The following is a 22,732-nucleotide window of genomic DNA, read 5'->3' as shown; positions in this document are numbered from 1 at the left end:
TGTACACCATTATATTTCAATCCACAGTACCACAGGTACTAGAGAAGGAACCATTTATAAAGGAGAAACATATATTCCCACTGTGCATAAACATTGTCCCACTTCGTTAACAGAACTTTTTGATGAATTTTACTTGTTTAGTTTTTAATACTCCAGAGCAAAGAAAGTCACTAACTCCCTTGGTTGATTATTCCATAATATAATAAATCACCACACTCCACATGACAACCATCATAAGAAGAATTTTCACTGAAGTGGACAAGTACTCCTGTAGATTTTTCACCACATAGAAAAGAAATTATAGGAGCTGACTAGTGATTTTTCTTTGTGGAACTTCCTTTGAAAAACAAGTGCAGTGGTTTACTTTAATGACTAAGTTTTTGTTTTAATTTCTGTTGATTACACTCAGTGCCGTCTACACTTAAAGTACCACCAAGAGCCCTGAATAAAGGACAGGATATACTTTTGCTAAACAGGACTAAATCAGGGAATGAATAATGGTATGGCAGTCATAATGCAAGCCCTTGTGTAACTTTACCCAGTGGGAGGACTGTGTTGTGCCAACCTGACTTCCTGGGGACTGGCAGAATTTACCTCTTGCAGCACCTCTCCTTCCTGTGCCCCCTGAGGAGGGATGGAGCAGCAGTACTGCAGCAGTCCTTGTCCTTAAGGTTCTCCTCAGCACTTGAAATACCCTGAGGAACAGGTTGGGGGCCTGGGAGTTAAACCTTGGTGATCACTATTGCAGTTCTTTGGCAGGAAAGCATAAAAAAGAGATACAATATCTTATTATCAGAGAGGTTTGATATCACCTCTCATTGAGAGATGGATGTTGGCGAGTCTGCTTTATTTTCAACTGTAGCAAGGTAACTGCAGGTCATAACTTTGGCCTAATCATTGCCTCTGACATCTCTGACATAGTTCATGACTTGGCTGTAAGATTTTGTTTCCATTTTTGTATTCCTCGTTTTCCCGACAGGAACATCATGTATTTCAGTTTATTACACACCCACGTTCTTTGTTTTGCTGGGGTTTAAACCTGACCTAATTTGCAATGATGCTTATATTACTGCCATGTTGTCTACTCTTGCTTTTGCTATTCCTGTCCTTTTGGGGGTAATTTTCACTTGCTTTCTGGTCTTTTTAGCACTTGAATTTGTATTGTCAAGGTCTTCTTCACACCTCTGACAAGATTTTGTTTTAGCTTCCAAATTATATTGAAATTGAAACACTTTTACTGATAAAACTCAAGAGGTAGATTTTTAAGAAATGGTTAAGCAGAGTGAGCTGCTTTAATAACACTTGGCAAAGGTGGTGATATGGATTTCCAGTAAGGCCTTAACGTTTTTTAACCCCATTACTGGCATGCAATAAACTAACAATTAATGTTGATAATCTGCATGATCTTTGACTGCCACAGCACAGTCAAGGGAATGTTTCACCAATGGCCTCAGTAGAGAGGACAAAGGTAAAGGTGAGGGGTTCTGTCCCCCCAAGCTGTAAATGGCCAGAGCACTGCTGGGGACACTGCACACATCTCAGACTGCAAAATGCCACCTGGGTGGCCTGGGTGGCCCTGACTGCATGAAAGACAAAGAGCTACTGGAGAAGGTGCAGTGGAGAGCCGCAGAGATGATGAGGGGTCTGGAGCATTTTTCTTGAAAGAGCTGTGGGAGCTGGGTCTGTTCCAGATTAGAGAAGGCTGAGAGGGGATCTCATTAATGCTTATACATACCTCAAAGATGGGTGTTTACGGAGTGGTGACAGACTTTCTTCAGTGGTGCCCAGCAATGAGGAGCAATGGCCATAAATTAAACCCACAAGAAGTTTCACCTCAACATGAGGAAGAACTTTTGTGTGTTGAGGGCAGCAGAGCACTGCCCAGAAAGCGTCTCTCCATGGACCTGGGAATGTTTTTGAGGAAACTGGGGTTGTAGTGAATGAGCCAGGAAAGAGGTAAGAATGCTTTTATGAGCCCGGGCTAGGCCCCTGAAGGTACCTTGGAAGAGATATAAGAACGGTAGCTGCTGCTTATCAAGAAAACAAGGGGTGAGACAAAAAGAGCTGAATGTGATAGGTGTATGGCAAGAAACTCTGAAGCCAATGAAAAATGGAAAAGCCGACGTGTTTGCCTTGCGCAAGAAGGCTTTTACCAATCATAAATTGCGTGATCGAGTGTTGAGGTAGAGAAATTGTGTATTAGGGTTAGAAGAGAGCAATAAAGAGGCATTTGCTTGATACATACTGAACCGTGTGGCGCCCAGTTCCTCTCACATGGAGACGTTCAAAACCCACCTGGACAAGTTCCTGTGTGATCTGTTCTAGGTGACGCTGCCTGGGCAGGGGGGCTGGACTGGACGATCTCCAGAGGTCCTTTCCAAACCTAACGTTGGACTGTGTGATTCCGTGACCCCAGCGCCCGCGGGCCGGGAGCCGCGGGAGGCAGCAGCGGGAGGGCTCAGCCTCCACGCCGGGATCGGGGGGCAGCGGCGCCCGCCCGGCTCCCCGCCCCCGCCCTCCGCTCCCGTCCGAGGCCGCGCGGCTGCTCCAGCCTCGCCGTTCCCCGGCGCCGAGGGGGCGGCAGGTGCGGGGCGGCCCCGCTCCCCCGGGCGGCCCCGGGCGGGGTTGCGCCGCCGCGGATCCCGGCGCTGGCCCGGCGCCAGCGGCATCGGCGCGGGTTGCATCAGACGAGGCGCTCGCCGCGGCCGCGGAGCCCGCTCGGTGCTGGCAGGACGGCCGCAAGATGCTGCGGGCAGCCCCACGGCTGCTGCGGACCATCTGCACCACGGCTGCGGTGAGTAGCGGACCTGGGTCCCGCCGTGCCGTGCCGTGCCGTGCCGTGCCGTGCCGTGCCGTGCCGTGCCGTGCCGAGCCGAGCCGAGCCGAACCCGGGAGCGAACGGGTCGGGGGCAACCAGGGGCCGAGCAAGGAGAGGGACGGCTGGAGCGGGTATTTTCCACCATGTGATGGGTATCGCCCGCGCCGAGGATTTGGCAAAGAGCGGGCAGGCGCGGCGGGGTCGGGAAAGGGCTCGGTGTGGGTGCAGAGGCTGCATCGTGCCCGGCTGTTGGCGAGCGGGATCGCAGCCATCATCTGGGCGCTGCATCTTGCAGGGATGTGCCTGGAGGCTGCACGGTGATGCTGTGATAGTGCCCCGTAATCGCGTGTCGTGAACAATGTGATGCAGCCGCTCTCTGCCTCCCTCATGCCGCGTTTGCCCTGCGAGAAGCTGAAGGCTGGCTGTCTTCTCAGTTCGAAGGGACCGTGCTCGTTCCCAGCGCCAGAGAGAAGCCCCCCGCTCTGGCCTTGTTTCGTTTGTGACCGTCTCATCGCCAGTTCATAGCTCGGAGGTGGTGGGGGCTGCTCAGGGTTGAAGTTGATGGCCTAAATTCCTCTGCACCCCCGGTTTAGTCTTTCACAGCTCTGACCATTTGTTCCAAGTCATCCTCTTTATGTCTCTTTACACATATAGATTGCAGAACTCCTGCAAGTAACCGCCCCCTGAAAGCCTTCTCCGGTCCAAATTGTCCAGATGTGCAGGTCTGGCAAGTTGAATGAGCCTTGGGGTCTTTTTTTTTTTTCTTTTTTTTTTCCCCTTCCCTAGAGATTGTTCATTGTTTCGTGTTTGGCTGCTCAGTTTTGTGTGAGGACAGCAATCCTCCGAAGGTGTCTGCATGATACAATAAGGACATGTTAGGATAAGGAGATTTAACACAAGCCTTTTGGAAATGCAACCAGCAGTGCCAAAAAGTGGGAATGAATGAACGATGGGAGCACATTGCCCTGGATTTGTATGTAGATGGAGGCGGGGCTTTACTATAGGTTTCTATTTGCAGGCACTGGAATTTAGCACATGTAGGGGGATCTCAATAGAAATAAAGTTGCAGGACTGCTTTTCAAAAAAAGCATCTTTTTATGATAATTTTAAAACCATGTAACATTCAACTATTTTTAGCTTTACTAAATTCTTACGCAAGTGGAGTAAAATATTGTAATCTTTTTGATAGTAAGGTTTGTACCCAGAGTTGCAAAATCTGAATTTTCAGGAAATTTAATTAGAAGCTGATAACCAATTGAAGTTTAGGTGCCCATACAAAAGAGGTAGTAACAGAAAATTATTTTTATCCAAAAAATAAATATTCTCCTGTGGAGAGATTTTGTAACTTTAGACTCTTCTTAGAGAAGAAAATGTAGATGCTGGACTTACCTTCATTTCTAGGAAATAGAACTTGACAAGATAGTTACCAGCATTTGTCTGGCTGCCATCTATGCAGTACTTAATTCTTTTTGTTAGTTTTATTTCTGTTTAAGTGCTTCAGAGGAAAAAGAGAACCAGAATGGAATCAAACATTTAAATACTGTTTAACTTTTAATGAGCTATTTTAAAATAAATTCCAATATGGTATCAAGAGATCATATGGACAGAATTTCAAAATATAGAAGTTAAGCTTAAATCCATGCTTTTGTATTGAGGTGGTGAAACACAGGTGAACTTTTAGACACATTGAGCATTCAAGATAAGACTGCTTGTACCAACACTTCTTGGATTTTATGCTTCATTTTATTTTATCATCCTTTATCTTATTTTCTTCATTCAAATAATGAGTATTTGAGTCAAAGAAACATAATCACTGTTAATCTGTGTTGTGTTGTGTTGTGTTATGTTATGTTATAAACAAAATAGAAGGTTAAAGAAGAAATTAAAAGTTCAGACAGTGAAATCAACAATTATAATTGAGTGAAAATTAATTTTCTAAAATCTTGTATTTTGGCAGCGCTGTCATAATAACTATATTATTCTATGATTAGCCGTAAAAAAGGCCATATCTTCCTAAACCACCTGAACTGCACTGTTTGCTAAAACTAGGAATTGGGTAATCTTACAAAAATGAAGCAAAAATTCACTCTGATGCTACATGACCATTAACCTTCACATGAATTGTTTATGCATGCTACGCTTTCATAGTCAGCCAGGCAACTGCAAAAGAAGTCTAATATAATCTCTTAACATCACTGTCAAAAACAATAATAAGTTCAATCTCTGTGTATCTTAGTGATAATGATGGAGTATCCATCTAGCACATTATTCAAAATGAAGATTGTTTTGGTGCTCTTTAACAGAATTTCGTTTTAAAAGTTGTGATGAATGCTAGTGATGGCACACCGGCCAAAATGTCCCATTTCTGTAGGACAAAAAACACCAAAATATTTTTCTTCTCTGTGTCATCTTATAGAACTTTTCCCATTTTAATTGGGTGTTATGCCCACATTAAATTCTTCTGCAGAAATTTCCCACTTCCACTGATCTGACTCATTTTAGGTAAAATTGATTAAGGAGAGTTTCCAAAAGAAAATATGAATGGCTATAACATCTCATGCACTTGTTCCACTGCAATTTTCAAATAAAATAAAAAATGAAGGACTGAACTTGTGGTCTGGACATACAAACCCTTCCACACAGATTTCTTTCCTTTTTTTTTACTCAGTAGAAATCCTGGTTTTGGCTGACTTGTGGGTTTGTCTCATGCCTTCTACTGATGACAGTGAATTTAATGCACGACCAGTCTAATCAGATGTCATGCCATACTTTTGTAACATTCAGTGAAGAGTGAACTCCAGAATCACTGGTCACAGTTACCAGATCAATCTTGAGATTGAAACCAGTCCACCAGTCCCCATTTGAGTTACTTTCTGTAGGTGTGAGACAGCAAAGCTGATTTACTGCCAGACTAAAGTCTTTGTGCACTACAGACTTTCCCACTCTGCAATCTTCTCAGTCTTGGCAGTTTCAGTTTGGGTTTGGTGAGGTTTTTATTATTTGTTCTTCAGCTGGGGACTGTGTTCTCTGTTTGGTCTCACCACCTGTTGATTCAGTTCCATGCCTAGCAGAAATCAAACATGTAGTTTTTCTGAAAGTATGCTGATTTACAGTGACTGCTGATTTGGAACTGGAACTGCTATGCCATTTAATGTAATATGAGAATCAGATTTATTCACAGGGCAACACAAACTGAAAGTTTAGGAATAGAGTGTGCATATGTTATTCTCTTTGTGAAAAAGTAACTCTTTTAGTGGTGATAAATTTGGACTTAAAATTACAAGAAGATTGTCCAAATATCAGAAAAGCAGCAGAGTACAACAGTGAATACTTTAAAGGTGCTTTGAAAAGGAGGTCGGATAGATTTATAAAAGCAGTCATATGACATGATTGTGATGGCAGAGGAAAAGATTCATTAGCTAAGAAGATCCCTTCCAGTCTTGTGTTCTTACTGAGAGATGTTAATGAAAGGACAGAAGTAGAATAAGCAATTCTCATCTGGACTATTTTCAACCTTTATTCAATATACTAGCTGGGCACTAGTTAACTCAGTACGGAAATCAGAGGTTTTCATACCATGTTAAACATGTTCTGTGATCCAGCAGGTTAATCTTTCTCCAGTTTGCCTGCTATAGTTAAAATAATTGGAAAATTCCAATAATTGCTTTTTGTAGTGCAGCAGAATTTCTACTGTAAAGGTAAAGACATCTTTCATAAAGCATTGATAATGAGCACTGCCTTATCTGTTTGGCCCGGCTGAATAAGGATTGCCAGGATAAGTTGTAATTCAGAACAAGGTCCTGTCTTTGTTAAGAACAAAATTGTGGACTATTTGAGGTATAGCTGCCAGCAGTGCAGTGTTGGTTAGTAACATTATCATCACCAGTCTCACAGACATTTTTTACCAGCCAATTATAACAGTCTGATTTTCAAGGGCCTGAGTTATGTCCACCTTTCCATCTTGCTGCTTGTTTCTACTGCAGTGGCATTAGTGCTGAGTAATGCTGCAATACAGGACAGTTTTACTATGCAGTTTCATTCTCAGGAAAAATACTGTCTCCGATACAAATAATTATTTCCTATTGTTTTTTAGAAAAAGAAATAAAAAGCACACTTCAATATTCTTATAATGGAACCTACCAATTCGTAATTCCTTTTTCTAAAGCCAGCTGCATAACAAAAATGTAACCTGAAACCAGGAAAACACACCCATAATATGTCAGCTGTGAAATTAATGCAGTGGATTGTGGTTTTGAGTAACTCGTTTTTCAGGACATATCTCTTTGTCATATGATCTGATGGGCAATGCAGACCATTTGTTATCCCCAAATCAATAACCTACTCAGTCAAAGTATCCTCATGTCCCAGCACTCTAAGAAAGGGAAGAGGAGGGAGGAGATAAACATACAAGTGCCAACTTACAAACAAAACAAATATCAGTGCCTAAGACATTCATACAATGCCTTGATTCCTCTAAGGAAAAAATGGAAGTCCAGTTGTGAAATATGAAGTTGAGAACAAAGGCGGGAAGTGTGTGGTTTTATTTCCTACCTTTCATTCAGGCCCCCTAAGAGGAGGGATCTATATGGTTTGAGTCTAGGAATAGTTTGTGCCAGATTCAGCTTTGAGGAAGGCAAGTTTTCTGTTCATTCTGTGTGAATCTTCCCTTTTTAACCAGCTCTGATAGTCCACTTGTTTTTCAAAGGTTTCCAGTTTTCATTTTCCAAAGGCTGACTAAAAATGCAAAGACAGAGCATATAGAGACAGTTCTACCTTTCTGCCATGCTCATTCCTGCTCCCCCACTGGCCCTATGTTGGGACTCATGGCAGTGCTGTAAACTAGACCAGTGAATAGTCCAGTTAAGAATAAGCCACGGGTTTTTTTATGTTGGTGCCTGTTTACTTCAGTATCCTAATGCAGTTCTTGCTACTACAGGAGTTCTTTTTCTGGGATAAAGGAGGTGTTAGAGGTGAGGGATTGGAGGTAGGGTGGGAGAGGAGCACAACTGTCTGAAAGGACTCTGAAGGAAAAAAGTGGTTTTCTCAGGAAGCAATCACTTGAAAAACATAGTAATTTCTGATATCAGTGTTATTATTCTATCATATTTTTTTTAAAAGTGGAGGTGGTTACTTGCACCTGCTCAGACTGAAGAAGCTTAAATCACATGTCCTGTGTACTGTGATCCAAATGGAGTAAGCAGTAGAAGTCCAGCAAGGGAGCCTCACCTTTAGCATCTTTATTTGCTTGTAGGAGGATCAAATGGATGATCATCACCTTTAACTTAGCAAGAGCAATGCAAGTTTGTCTTCTTTAGCCTATACATGTTAACTACAAAAAATATACCTCTGTTTAATTGCAGGCATTTAGAGGGCATGTTCCAGCCACATAAATTATGCCTAGAAAAAGTGTTTTGTGTATGTTTCAAAAGATGTATTTCCATTTCTGACTATGGATAAGATCATGGAGCCTCTCATAAGAAGGAGAGAGTCTGTCAATAAAAATTCTAAAAAAAACATATAAAAAACCATATAAACCATATAAACATGTGAAATATACACTCTCTGGATTGTATGGTGCCTGTCATTAATCTCACAAAATTGATTATTATTCCTTCAAAGTTCATTAGGTTAGAAAAGACTACTCCATTTTAAATCAAACTGAAAATTGACAAAGAAAGAGCAAGACAGAAATGTGAGCAACAATGTATTTTCTTTCTTTGCATCCCAGAACATGTTTTATTTTCATTCTTTTTACCAGGCTTATCAACGTAAGCTAAAGCTGGCCCTTATAGGTCAAAGTATTTTTGGACAAGAAGTTTATAACAGCCTGAGAAAAGAGGGACATAAAGTTGTGGGTGTATTCACCGTGCCTGACAAGAATGGACAAGTTGATCCTTTGGGTAAGTGTAACCTGAATCCAAATGTTAAAATTACAGGTGTACATAACAAATTTGCCTTTTCATGAGCAGGTTATATCTGTATGGGAATGACTTGCATATATTGCCTTTGTTTCACTAAATCCAATACAAGAACTATGCTTTAACAAACACCAGTCCCAGAACCAGTTTAATCTCATCTGTTTGTCACTACTTTAAAAAGGCAACTTTTAAAGTAGTTTCTAAACATGCAGGGATGTCTATTAAGATATTGGAAAACCAAAATTAATCTGGCTATCTTATTTGAATGTGCACCCTAGACATCATAATTCTGAGCTAGATCTGTATCTTACAGCAAATAGCTGCTGAGCCTGTATTCAAGTGCAAATGTTTGTCACCTACTTCACTGTGCTGGCTGGGACACTCAAGGCATGGAGATAAGACTGTTTATCTCTGCCTTTCTGCCTTTTTGACAAGCTTGTATGTGGCAGTGTACCTGCAGAGCCTATTTCTCTTCCACCTGGTCTACAGAAAACACATCCAAAAGGTTGGAGGAGGCTTTGCTCTCCCTTTTTCCATTGTCGAGGTGCACAAGGATTTTCTAGGCTTACTAAAGAAAGAAGTTTTGCTTATTCAGAATTGCACTTACTGTGTTCAGAACCCAGCAGGGCAAAGAAGCTAATTTGGAACCATCTGAATTTTCACTTTTCTTGGGTTTTTGTTTCAGTGACACAAAGACAGTGAGTTAATATGATCAGCAAATAGAAGTGCCAAAATGGAATGTACTTTTATGGATAAGATGAAATCAAAACTACATTCCATGAACTGTTTCAATTCTCTCTTGGTTTTGGTTGGTTTTTTTTTTTTCTTCTCTATGGTCCTGACAAATTTTGCTTACCAGTGCTGTGGTGTTCACAGACTAGCATGTCATTCTTAACTCTCCCTCATTAAAATATTTAATCACACTTTTGAAGAATTAGAGAAGGCAGCTGTTAGCTTAGAAAACAAAATTGATTATCCATGTCTGGTCAGATTATGTTTTATAAAAAAATATATACAATGTAGCATAACTTGTTTACATTATATAAATTATTCTTGTACAGTTGTTAGACTAACAAATGTAACTAAGTAAATCTTCCAATCTTTCAGTCATATATTTATTTTAACTAAAACTGCAGGATTAGTTTAGTCCAATCTCTCCTGATTGGGGGAAAAGAAAAGGAAATTAAATTAGTAGATAACTTCACTTCCTTTTACTTCCACATGACTCAAAATCTTAAGTCTCAAGTCTTTTTAAGTTTTCTGTGCCTTCAGACAGCTACAGTCTTTGTTTCTAAAAGTAACTTCAGTACACACTAACTTGCATGGAATGACATTTAAATAAGTGTTTACTTATGACTTAAATCAACAGGCTAAAGATGCTTCATGTCAAGCTCAAGATCCAATTTCACAGACAAAAAAAGAAAGTAAAGTAAGAATATATGTATTTTCTGCTTTCATTGGTGCTTACTAGCCAAGTCATAAGAGTGAACTGTAAGTTGGGATTGACATAAACTATAGGAATGAGAATCAAAGACAGAATGAATAAAATATTTTCAAGCACGAAAAGTTTTTAAACAGCATACAGAAGGGCACTCTGCAATCACATTCTTGATGATCTGCCTGAGGTGTCATGCAATACGTCTCTGATTTCAGCTTGGATTTTTAACACAAAATGAAAAAAATAATCCTGTTCTTGCCCTGCAGCACTGGCAGCGGAGAAGGATGGCACTCCTGTTTTTAAGTTCCCCAAATGGAGAGCTAAAGGCAAACCTATCCAGGAAGTAGTTGCAGCCTACAAATCAGTTGGAGCAGAGTTAAATGTCCTTCCATTCTGTACACAGTTTATCCCCATGGATGTTATTAACTGCCCAAAACATGGCTCTATTATTTACCATCCATCCATCCTACCACGCCACAGAGGAGCTTCTGCTATCAACTGGTGAGTTCTGTGCATCAAAACTTCATGTTTGTCATGTTCAGATGTTGGTCTGCACCCATGGCTCTTGTAAATGCTGCATTCTATTGATTTGCAACTGTTCTGAAGGAACTTCTCTGGAGCAGCTGACTATTTGGTGCATGAACTGCACTTCATACCTAGGATTCATTATTATTTCCAGTGCGAGTTCAGCTGTTACTCTGGGAAGACCAGTGGATCTGTACATTCGTATACTTTGCTCACATGCACAAATCTACAGTCTGGGCTTTCCATAAGCAGGACAGTGCTCTTGTGGCTCATCCCCACAAACACTAGATAAGTGTCACAGGAGGGTTTGATACAGACCCTAAGATTTCACAGAGTGGAAGGGAGAAAGGAGACCCCACAAGAATAAAACCATATCTCACAAAAATGCAAAAGGTAGGTTCAAATCACCACACTGAAAGAGCTACACTGAAATAAAGGTCACAATAGACTCAAATCTGGCACTCCTGTGAAAACAGAAATGACATAATAGTAATAATAATAATAATAATAATAATAAGATAAAATAATAATTATATTATTATTTAGTGTCTAAATTCAATAAGAAATTATCTAAATATGAAGAAACAATTTTAAAATAATCTTACAGGCAGCATGGTGATTACTGGATCCACACTGTTGTAGAATCAAAGCAAAAGCATACTTAGTTTTGTTTTGTTAATTTTAATCCTTCCTGGAAAATGTTCTAAGCTGAAATACTTAAACAGAGGTGTTAAGGAAACTCTAAGAGAGGTAAAGATTTCCACAAGTGTCAGTTTTGTCCAAGTGTGTACAGTAAAATGGCGTAAACTCAGTGGAAAATGAGACTGAGACAGTCCAGAAAAGAAATAAAGAAACAACTTTTTAAGGCACAAAATGTAATAATGATAACAGTTCCTCCAAATATGTTAAAGGTGGGAGGTATTTAAGTGATAGAGGTGTGTGATTTAACAAAGGTATTTATCAAAGAGAAGACCACAGTAGAAAATCAGTATTGGTATCCAGGGTGGAGGAGCCTGGAGAAGATGTTGCTATCCTTCAGTTGCAGAGTAAGTCAAAACAATTCTCTACAGCTGAACTGTGAGTAGAAGACATTTTAGTGAACTGATGGAAGAATAAGAATTTCTTTGTCAGGACCACAGGACTCCAGCAAGTTTGAAGTTGCAGATTTGAGATGATCTGCAATGTTTCTGCTTCTTAAGATTATGTTGATGCAGCTGACTGGGAAATAGCAAAAGCAATACCAGTTTTTAAAAAGAGAAACAGAAAGCCAGGAAACTTTAGATCAATCACTCTGTTTTCAATCTGTAATAAAGAATGCACTTTCTGTGCAGATGAGTAAATGTGAAAATGTGAGAGTAAGAAAATGAGAGGTCAAATTCAACAGTGAAAAGCAACACAATGCACACAAGGGAAAAAAAAAACCCTGATTATAGGAGTATGTGTATATATATATATATAAGTATATATTATATAAACAGTATTAAAATTAATTGTTGTTACTCAGAAAAGACACCATGGAAGGATCCATTCATTCAAGAGTTGGACTTGATGGTCTTTGTGGGTCTCTTCCAACTCAGAATATTCTGTGATTCTGTGGTCATAAATACTGCCTGCATCTCAGTTGGAACATGAGCTAGCTAACTTCAAAAAGGCTAAGAAAAAATGGTCAAGGGTGTAGGATAGCTTTCACATGACTGGAGATAAATGATGTAGTCTTCAGACTGGAGAAGAGGTCATTGGGAAGGACACATACTAGCCATGAAAGACATGAAAAGGTGAATAGGGAAAGATTGATCATTCTAATCAAAAGTCAGGGAGCAGGAGGCAAAGACGTCAGGTAGTAGGATTTTTCCAAATAAAGGAAGTACTTTTACTCCATACAGTCTCTTATTAAATTATGTGACCTCATATCTAGAGAGCTCTAAAAGGATGCTTTTATGGAGGAGAAGTTCATCAAGAAGTATTTCACAGGAAGGAGTAGATATAAACTCTCCTTCAGGAAGTCCTTGAGTCAAAGGTTTGCAGAAATGGGAATGTATTGCAGTGTTGTATCACTGCATCTTCCTCTATTTTGCATATTCCTTCTGCAAAAGGAATCTGTCTGCTCCTGTCCTTCTCAAATAAAGGCCATTTAAAGGCCTTTAAACTAAACTAGGATTTGGCCTTGGCTGACAGTTCTTGTGTTTCACCCTCTCATCCCTTGCTCTAATCACTACTTTCACATATTGTGGCTACAGCCCAGGTGCTGATGAGACCCTTTATCCCCAGAGTATAAACAAGAAAACCTTTGGGAATTGTGTTTAACATGGCTACACATAGCCAGGTACAAACAAGGGCTGTGGTGTGCAGAGGGTTCCTCACTCACTTCCTTTACAGCCTTTCAGCTGCTGCCACTCCGTTATCAGCAGCCCTTTGTGGAGGGAGCTGGTGGACAGAGGAGGGGGCACACAGTAGTTCTTACCTTGTCACCTATTCAGCATCAGAGGCATTTGCTCATACAACCTTCTTCTCCATGCTGAGGACATCCGTTTCTCACTCTTTTGGAATTTTTGCATAATATAAAACAGAAGAAAGTCTCCTTCAATATGTGAAAGGTCTGCCACAGGCTAGCCAAACTTCTGTAAGATTTCACTTCTGTTATACCTGTCAACTTCCCCAGCTGTCTTTGGAGTTTGTCCCTCCTTCAGCCTGTATGTACTTCAGTGTACTTCACTCATTTTCATAATGTAGCTTTCAGTGCTTATAATTAATAATGAATTTTCCTGTGTATAAGCCAGATCTCAGGCGATCCTGCTACAACATGTACTGCTGAGGGGATACTTACATGAGATGTGTATTACTTAAAATAGCATTGGTGTTTGCATGCAGACAAATGGCTAAAACTATGTGGGAAATATTTTTCTCATAGTTTCTGGCTGCTCCCTTAAACACACTTCAGTCTGATTTTCCATCGTTCTGAGACACATGCCAAAGGAAAGCTGCAAAATTTTAGGTGGCTGAAGTTCCCTTTGTAGCTGAGGTCTAATGTAAGCATTGCTATGTTCATGCACAGCAGCTGAGAATCTGGCTGGATAGCCTTAATTCCCTTAATAATTTTTCCTTAAACAGTTGCATATTCATAATTTTCCACTCTGAGTTTAACTCCTTTTCAGCTCTGTGACAAATGTACTTTCCTTGTTGACCTACAAATTAGCCATGAGGCTTAGCTAATTACATTAAACTATCATGAATGATAAGATAATATTCTGTTAGATGCTTACATCTTTCAAATGCTGTCATAACTGCTGCACACCTTTTGGTCTGAGTGTCTCACCATTAATAATGCTATACGAATAATTATTACAATGAACTGTGTGAGACAGCCTTGGTTCAGTTGCAGCATTTCCTATGTCACTTTGTAGAAACCACACATCAACATGTGTGCACACCCAGAGTGTCAAAACTGTGGGTTCCTGACTGTGAAGTGAGCAGTGAAGAGTATAGCAAAGATTGTTAGAATTTTCTTTCCTATCTTCCTTATGAAAATGAATGTGTAATGTGATTTGATATTCCTAACTACTTTCATTTACTATGTTTTTTTATTTATTTTTTTTTAAATGCCCAGGACTTTAATTCAAGGAGATAAAAAAGCAGGATTTACTATTTTTTGGGCTGATGATGGTTTGGACACTGGACCAGTACTTCTGCAGCGAGAATGTGATGTTGGCCAAAATGATACCGTGGATGACCTGTATAACCGGTTTCTCTTCCCAGAAGGAATAAAGGCTATGGTATGTATAGCTGCACTAAACACCAGCTTTTTGAAGAGGAAAAGAGCTTGAAAGTAAAGGAAATATAGACAAGATGTATGCATTTGGAAAGACAGAGGTTGGGATACTCAGCCAAATCCCAGACTTCACTGGAGCTGTGCGTCTGCACGACAGATGAGGATGTGATCTCAGAATATTTGCTGCTGACAGCAAGCAGAGCATATTCTTTTTCCACAGATGGCAAGAAGATGAATTTCTTTGGAATGTGGTTCTTTCCATAGGTTTCTTAAATGGTTTTGCAAGGCAAAAATCTTTTAAAGGCTCAGCAACAAAAAAAGTAGGTGTGGGATTTTTAAGAAAAAAAAGGCAGTATAGTGTTTGAAGCTCAGAGTTCTGGTGGATTGGCTTTGGTTTCTCTGTGCTTATCATTTTTTGTATTTTTTTGAAGTGAATAAAAAAAATGAACCAAAAAATACTCAGCATTTCTCCTTAGAGGATTTTTTTTTTCTCCCTCTATTTAAATGCAGGAAAATAACTTTTTTGCAAAGAGTAAAAGGAAGAAGTTGAATGCAATCATACTGAGCCACATTTTTGTTCTGGAGAATTCAGACAGCTGCTCTAAGTTTGGTGACTAGGTACTCCCATGAAATTCTGAAGGGTGACAAATTTCTTTTGTCAAAGAAGCTCTAGGAAACACAAATATTTAATCTTGGCAGCACTGGTCCTTTAGAATTTGGAAATACTAGGCTTAAAAAAACCCAAACTAATTCATTTTGTGGCAGAAAGTCTTTTGCTGTCATTCCTATGTATGATTGAGGGAAAAAAAGGTGAACCAAGCTAACATTAAATCTTTTTCACATAGGTGGAAGCTGTAAATCTAATTGCTGATGGTAAGGCCCCTTGTATACCTCAGCCTAAAGAAGGGGCAACATATGAAGGGATCCAGAAAAAGGAAAATGCAGAGGTAGTGTGAAGTATCACTGTTGTTTTTTGTGTTTTGTTTTTTTTGGGTTTTTTTGCATAGCACTAGAAAGGTTATTAACTCAGATTAAAATAGCAGCAGTATGAAGTTAACATGAATTTTAACTGAGTTGTTTCCTCACATATTTTTCCTGGGTATCTCTTTGGATGCATGTAATGGAGCCCTAGGTTAAGTTACATTTTCCTTTTAGCAGTTACATGTATTTAGAAACTTGGTGTCCTATTTGGGATCATGTACAGGCAGCTAAGAGGCAGCTGCAATTTCAGTGGATTCTTAATAAGCCACCATACTTGTTGTGGGAAAACAATGGGAGGTGGAACAGAAAGCACAACAAAACAAGATACTATGGCCTGGAACAGGAGTTCTAGGTATGAAGAAGTATAGCATATTCAGCTAGAAATGTCTTTGAAATTATGTGGTGCTGTAAGGCTGCCAAGTAATGCAAACAATAGGTTTATTCTGTACTAGTGGGAAAAATTTTACTTAGAGATGTGACTGCTTAGTGCTGTAACAATATATAAGGCTCAGCTGTGAGATCAATGACAGACTTCAGTAAACCACTTTCACTCTGAGTTCAGTGACTTCAGATTTCAATGCCCTGCACTTCTATGCTCAGACATTTTGCCTTCAATAAACCACTTGGACTTTTTTTTGCTCAGGCTTTGGCTTTTTACTTGGTTTACTTTTTGCACCCCTTCCACTACTGAAGTCCTGTCTCTCAGTCCTGACACTTGTGAATACAACATTGAGTCGAGATCACTCCCTTTGTTTGCCTACAGGCCATACAAAATTCTCTACCAGAAATACATTTGATTTTAGGAAAAGGAAGTTTCCTTCTAGTGCCAAAAAATAACATGGGCCATATAAACAACAGATAAAAAATTTATTGAATTCCCATAGGAAAATTATTTTACCTAAGCATCCCTACTGCATTGGATGATCTTGTTTGTGGTTGAGAAGGTGTGGTGGTGCATCCTGGCATGTCTTGATTTCCTAGATCTCCTGGGACCAACCTGCTGCAGCTTTGCACAATTGGATTCGAGGGCATGATAAAGTGCCTGGAGCATGGACAACAATAAATGGACAGGTATGCTCTGAAAACCAGAAGAATATTCTTCTCTATACCCTCTTTTTTTACTTTTTTTATTATTATTATAAAATTAAAGATTTCTGCATACAGGTGAATACAAATGGGTGTTACGTTGCAGTAGCTCTAATTTGCTGACTTTGTGTTTTGTGTGTATCTAGAACAGGCACCTAAAGAAACACACAGAACACAGTAGTTAAGAGTTTTTTAATTGCAGATTCATTTAATTTGAAGAAAGATAAGTACAATATCTGGGAAAAAAAAGACACATGGTACCAAGGTACAAAGGTACCAAGATTAGAACCAAACTATATCAGTCATTTTAGGAAGCAGGTATGCATTACAGTATAATACAGCCCATGTACAGTGGCCAACATCACAGTATTGACAGCAAAACGAAATATTTCAGTGAGCTGCTGAAATAATAAAGGGTTTCATTTTAAGGACATTTCGGCCTAGATATTTTGCAGAGATAAATCTATGAAATTTAATAGAGTGAGTGGCCTCTCACTCTGGGCATGCACTGACAAAAGCTGCTCCCTTTCCTGCACTGGTTGCAGCATGCACATTGTTACAGCTCAGCTGCTTTGAAGGTTTGGGCAATTTGCAAAGTTTTACATGTTCTGAGTTGTAAAGATTTAGAAATGTTGTAACATGTGTTTCATGTGTAGGTAATTATATTTTATTTCTATTATATTAAACCTTCAAAACAGTATCGTAAAATTGTTAAAATATTGCAGCACATTTAGAAACTCTGTGCTTTTAATACATTTCTTTTTAGGTGGTTACTTTTTATGGGTCATCATTATTTGATGCTTCAGTGCCTACTGGACAAGAGCTGACAATAAAAGGTGCTTCAAGACCGGGACTAGTGACAAAGAATGGTCTAGTTGTTTTTGGAAATGATGGGAAGATGGTAAGTGCTCACTCTGGCAAACATAAGCATGGATGGAATAGTTTTAGCAAGAAGGGCAAGCAGTGTGGAATTGTCAAGTTAGATAAATCCAGGTGCTAATGAGTGACAGCTAATTCACTTGGAGTTTATCAATCCTCTACCATCCTATAGTGAAGACGTTAATTTGATGTTTTGCTTTTCACTCAATCCATAATAATTTCCTATATGGAGTATAGGAGAGAATCTGAAAGACAGGTACCAGTGGTCTGTGCTAAATTGCCTGCATCATATCAGCTTTCCTGCAAGCCATTTGTTTCATTATTTCAATCGCTATTAATGCCTAAATACTCTCCACCCAAGGATGTACTACCTCCCAGACAATTTAAAATCATATCCTCTCATTTTTTAGGTACTAGTGAGAAATCTGCAGTTTGAGGATGGAAAAATGATCCCTGCATCTAAATACTTCTCTGCTGATGAAACAACTGCCCTGGAACTTACAGAAGAGGAGAAAAAGATGGCAGAAGATATCCGAGTAACTCACTAAACTGCTTTAGTGGGATATTATTCAGACAAAAGCATTGCATACTTATTTTTTGGCAGAGGCATATATTTTATTTAGTCATGCAAATAATTTTTTTATAAAATGTACTCCAAGTATATGGGGGTGAAGCTTTAGTTACTGATATTAATTCAGGTGGAATTGGGAATTCACTGGTGTATTTCTCTCACTTTACAAAGTTTCACATAGAAGAGATACAAAAACAATGAGTGCAGGATCAGTAATGGTAAATGTCCACGAATGATGAAGGTGGGAGTGAGGAAAACCAGAGCTTCACCTCACAAGAAGTGAGGTTTCCAACACTGTCAGACTCAGACAGTTCTTGGAATCCTTTCTTCACTGTGGTGTTCATCACCAGGATGTGCTCAGAATGGGCTGTAGGACATTCTCCAGGGAGTCTCAGAACAGCCTTCTGAAAGCAAAAGGCAGCAGTTCTCTCTCTGTACCTGTGGGCACCGTCTCTTCTGCCACAATCACACACAAGGGGCAGGCTCCCAGAGGGATGGGAAAAACTGGAGCAGAAAACTCTCATAGCCAGAGAGGAATTTTCCAGCCCTCTCCCAAAATCCATCCCCCTGTCGTGTCAGGGGCTTAGCTGAAAACCACATTTGTCATTAAAGTTTTGTGCCAGAGCAAATGAATCATAAATGTCTTCCCTTGTGCTAAATCTGCTGCAGGGTTATTAACTTTTGGCACAGGTCAGGCAGCTTCATGCACTAATATTTTAAGCTACTGCTTCAAGATTGCCTTGAACCTGCTTGCCAGCAACCCAAATGCTGCCTGGAGCTATTGAATGACTGAGAAAATTATGAAGATAAGTACAAACTCATCAGGTAGTTACACTGCCTGCTAACCCTGAAACTCAGTTATAATTAATTGAAATATTACATTACCAGTTGTTTGACTGTTTGTTTCTCCATCTCATGCATGCAGCTTAAACTGCTTCTCAGTTTTGGCCAGGTGCCTGAAATGCCATCAATCCATTCATAAGGTGCCCCAGGCTGTCCTTGCCTATACTGATGACATTCTGTAATGCAATGGGAACTTATTGTTTGGAAGATAAAAAAATCTTTTAAAAATGGGCCTGAAAATATATAGCATTGCACCATTCAGGTTTCTTGCCTGATTGGGTAAAATTGCCATTGACAAAATACTGTATTTTGATCATCTATTTATACTGAAAGATTTTTTTGTCTGACATCATGTCTCTAGACTGTTTTAGACCCTCTTAAAATAACTTTGTGTTTTAGAAACCTTTGAAATAATATAAGTTGTGGGTGCAGATACCATAGAAAATACAGTTTGATAAATACATTTTGCTATTAGAGGATTATTCATTACTGCCTCTGTTATTGTTATGGATTATTAGGCAATTTGGAAGGGAATTTTAAGCAATGTTTCTGTGATTGAGGATTCCACAGACTTCTTCAAATCTGGAGCATCCTCTATGCATGTTGTCAGGTAAGAATATTCAAAATAACAAAATTGTAAAGCCAAAGTTAATGAAAAAAGTTGTCATGGTGACTTTAATTCAGTGGTGTTAAAAAAAATAATCCCTCTATGTTTTCCAATACTCTTACCTTTTTCTTACTTGTATAGTTAAATCATGTACAGTTCTTCTCCCAAAGTTATGAGATATTAATGCAATCCTGCTCTTTCTACTGGAGGAAAATTCCCCTTAACTTCAGGAACACCATGCCCAGTCAATTTTGAGCATGGTGAAGCTCAAACCTGTCTGAGTACATCCACAGGTATCTGCAGACCAGGGGACTGACTGGGAACCTGAGCAAAGAACTCCCCAGAGGGAAAGAGAAGCTTTTCACAGAGAGAATTGAGCCCATGCTTAAAGATGCACTGAGTTTGTCATGGATTGGGCCACCTTGTTTGCCTTCTTTTTGCAACACAGACCATAATATAAAAACTGCAATTTAAACCAGACTGATTATTGTGCTCATTACTTACCAATCTCAAAGTCCTCTATATATTGGTTGGAATATTGGTCCCAAATACTATTTTCCATATGAATATCTTCTTGTAATGGATTTTCAAAAGTTTACCTAAGAGTTTCCAGAAGTGACATTTTTTTTTTTTCGTAGCATCCACAATTAAACCAACAGGTTTTAGGAAAATGCATAACTTGTGTGCTCTGGTCAGAGAAACACACACACATATTCACATGCATGCAAACTGAGGCCCAGTTTTGATCCCTTTTGACCTTCTAATGATTCCATTATCTGGAGAATTCTTTCATGTTTAATTAAACTTACTCCTTCTTCAAAATCTTTAGAATGCTAGAAGAGATCAAACAGAAGCATAGTGGACTTCAGCTACAGAATGAAGATGTGTATATGGCCACTAAGTTTGCAGACTTCATTCAAATGGCTGTCAGAAAACTCAGAGGAGAAGACAAAGAAGAAGAGTTAGTCATTAATTATGTAAGGCCTTTTACTTTGCACTTACTACTTAGCCTTTCTTGGGCTCCAGGGGAGGGCAGACAATACTTTTATTAGATTGCTTGATGCACTAGGAGAGCAAACAAATATTTGGTTATACAAACTTCTATATATCTTTATTTGGTTGCCATTACATTTCACTTCTAACAGCCACATATAAAGGCAAAAATGTGTCTAGATATTGGCTGCAGATATCAAATGCTTGTTAAGATGCATTAAAATATTAGTTATTATAAATTTAAAATAATTTGTTGTTTATTTCACCCAGGTTTCCAAAAATATGAACAACATGACTGTGAATATGCCATACCAATGTTTCATAAATGGGCAATTTATAGATGCTGATGATGGAAAAACGTTTGACACCGTAAATCCAGCAGATGGATCAGTAAGTAATTTCTAAATATGATTGATACCAGTTTATTTCATTGTTTTTGCCTTCTAAAAAATCTAAAACATTACCCAAATATTGCTAATTTAAAAACAATATACTAAATTGTACAACCTCAAGAAATGTTTCAGTTTCAATTTACTTCACATTTTGTGTATTCTACCGTTTTTTTTTTTTTATTTGAGTCAGGCTACAAAGCAAAAATAACCTACTTCCACTTCAATTATTACTACACTTTTCATACCCAGCTGAATATTTTACCTTGATTTCATTCTTGCTTAGCTTTGCAAACATAAATTGCTGGAGTTTATTTGCTATAGAAGTATTTCTTTTAGGATATTTAGTATATTTCCTGTCAGCAATCAAGTTCATTTTTTTAAACTTTTTTTTATAAATCTGATACCTTAGGGTACATTTGACATTAAAATGTCCCTTTAAATTCCCAGTAAGAGAAATAACTTTTCAATAGGAAAATTCATAGTGTTGTACTTCAGCTCTGAACTACCCAATATTAGTTGAGCAACACATAACTGTGAATTATAAATAAGAGAAGTGATTTTGATGTCCATGCAGTTGCCATTTAATTCTGGAGTAAATAAAGTCTACTGAAATCAATGACACAAATTTCGTTATCATCAGAAATCAGACTCTGATACTTTTCCTGAAGCTCATTATAGAATGGAATAAAAGTCATAAAAATTTTGTATTAGGATTTACAGTGTGTGTGTTTATAAAACACAATCATCTTGAAATACTGTATGTTTATGGTGGTTTAAGCTAACAGAAGCTCCATTCCTTAGAAATGGAAGATGTGGGAGTTGTTTTAGCATGTTTAGATTGTGATACCACATATAAAGACTTGCAGCTTTTGTAATGTCACATTGGTTTTACACACAGAAAGAGAGGGTGAGATCCAGTGGGACAATGTACTTTGCTTTGAAGAAGAAGAAAGCTTGAGAAAACTGAGTCCCTGCACTGTCCTCCAAATTCTGACACCTCAGTTGTGTCTGGACTTTTTGCAGCCTGGCTCACCCACAACAACTGTAATTCAGTTAAAAATTAAGCATTTGCTTATACCCAGTCAAGAAGTTTGAGAGGAAGGAGTAGCACTCTGCATCCCAATGTTTCTTCTCGAGCTAACAGAATGTTACCTGTGCACAGGTAATAGCCAGTGTATCTTCTGCCTCACTGGCTGATGTTGACAAGGCAGTGGCAGCAGCAAAGGAGGCATTTGAACATGGTGAATGGGGAAAGATGAATGCAAGGGAAAGAGGGCGACTCATGTACAGGTATGTACAAGACAGCTTGCATTTTTGTGAGCTTTTGATTGCTTTTTCAGGTCTAAACATGCAAATAAATGAGTAGACATGAGTAAGGAAGCTGCTTTTTCAGGTTGCTAGTCCTGGTAAAAGGCCACATGTTTTACAAGACATTGCAGGAATCTTAGCAGAAAATAATGAAAGCAAAGCAAAAAATTCTGTTTATCTTATAAAGTGTGTGACCAGGCCATGGAAAAAGGCCTGCAGGACTCTTGCACAGTTAGTAGTCATCACAAGAGAAAATGGGCAAGTCAGAACTGAACATTAAATACACCTGGTCACTTAAGCTTTTCACAAGTGTGCACATATTCAAAGCATGCATAAACTTGTGTTTAATTTGTATCAGGAATGTAGAGTACTTGAGAGACCAAGTCAACTCTTCCCTAAAGAGAAAATTTTAAGGTGTGAAAACTTCTGCTCTACTTTACACTTGGAAGATTTGCAAGAATACTTACATAATGTATATGGAAAATACAATTCCTCTACACTGCATAGGTTATCCTTGGATTAAACACTTTGCTTAGGGAACACATTCCCTAGGATAAAACACCAGAGTGTTTATGTTGCAAACCATTCCTGGTAGATAAAACCTCTC

General features: G+C 39.0%; 1 protein-coding gene across 1 annotated transcript in view; it reads left to right on the top strand.

Moving 5' to 3' along the window:
- The first annotated feature begins 2,645 nt into the window (after positions 1-2,645).
- The window catches only part of ALDH1L2 (aldehyde dehydrogenase 1 family member L2), a 28,047-nt gene continuing 7,960 nt past the window's right edge, over positions 2,646-22,732 (top strand). The window contains exons 1-12 of the mRNA XM_062491274.1: positions 2,646-2,794; positions 8,577-8,718; positions 10,441-10,675; positions 14,304-14,469; positions 15,311-15,412; positions 16,428-16,517; positions 17,299-17,433; positions 17,822-17,947; positions 19,344-19,435; positions 20,262-20,409; positions 20,696-20,815; positions 21,980-22,107. Of these exons, the coding sequence (XP_062347258.1) occupies positions 2,744-2,794; positions 8,577-8,718; positions 10,441-10,675; positions 14,304-14,469; positions 15,311-15,412; positions 16,428-16,517; positions 17,299-17,433; positions 17,822-17,947; positions 19,344-19,435; positions 20,262-20,409; positions 20,696-20,815; positions 21,980-22,107 (1,535 nt within the window). The 5' untranslated portion in view covers positions 2,646-2,743. The remainder of the gene's footprint in view (positions 2,795-8,576; positions 8,719-10,440; positions 10,676-14,303; positions 14,470-15,310; positions 15,413-16,427; positions 16,518-17,298; positions 17,434-17,821; positions 17,948-19,343; positions 19,436-20,261; positions 20,410-20,695; positions 20,816-21,979; positions 22,108-22,732) is intronic.

This window comes from Cinclus cinclus, chromosome 4, assembly GCF_963662255.1.
Source record: "Cinclus cinclus chromosome 4, bCinCin1.1, whole genome shotgun sequence".
Lineage (NCBI taxonomy): Eukaryota > Metazoa > Chordata > Aves > Passeriformes > Cinclidae > Cinclus > Cinclus cinclus.
This window is presented reverse-complemented; position numbering and strand designations above follow the sequence as displayed.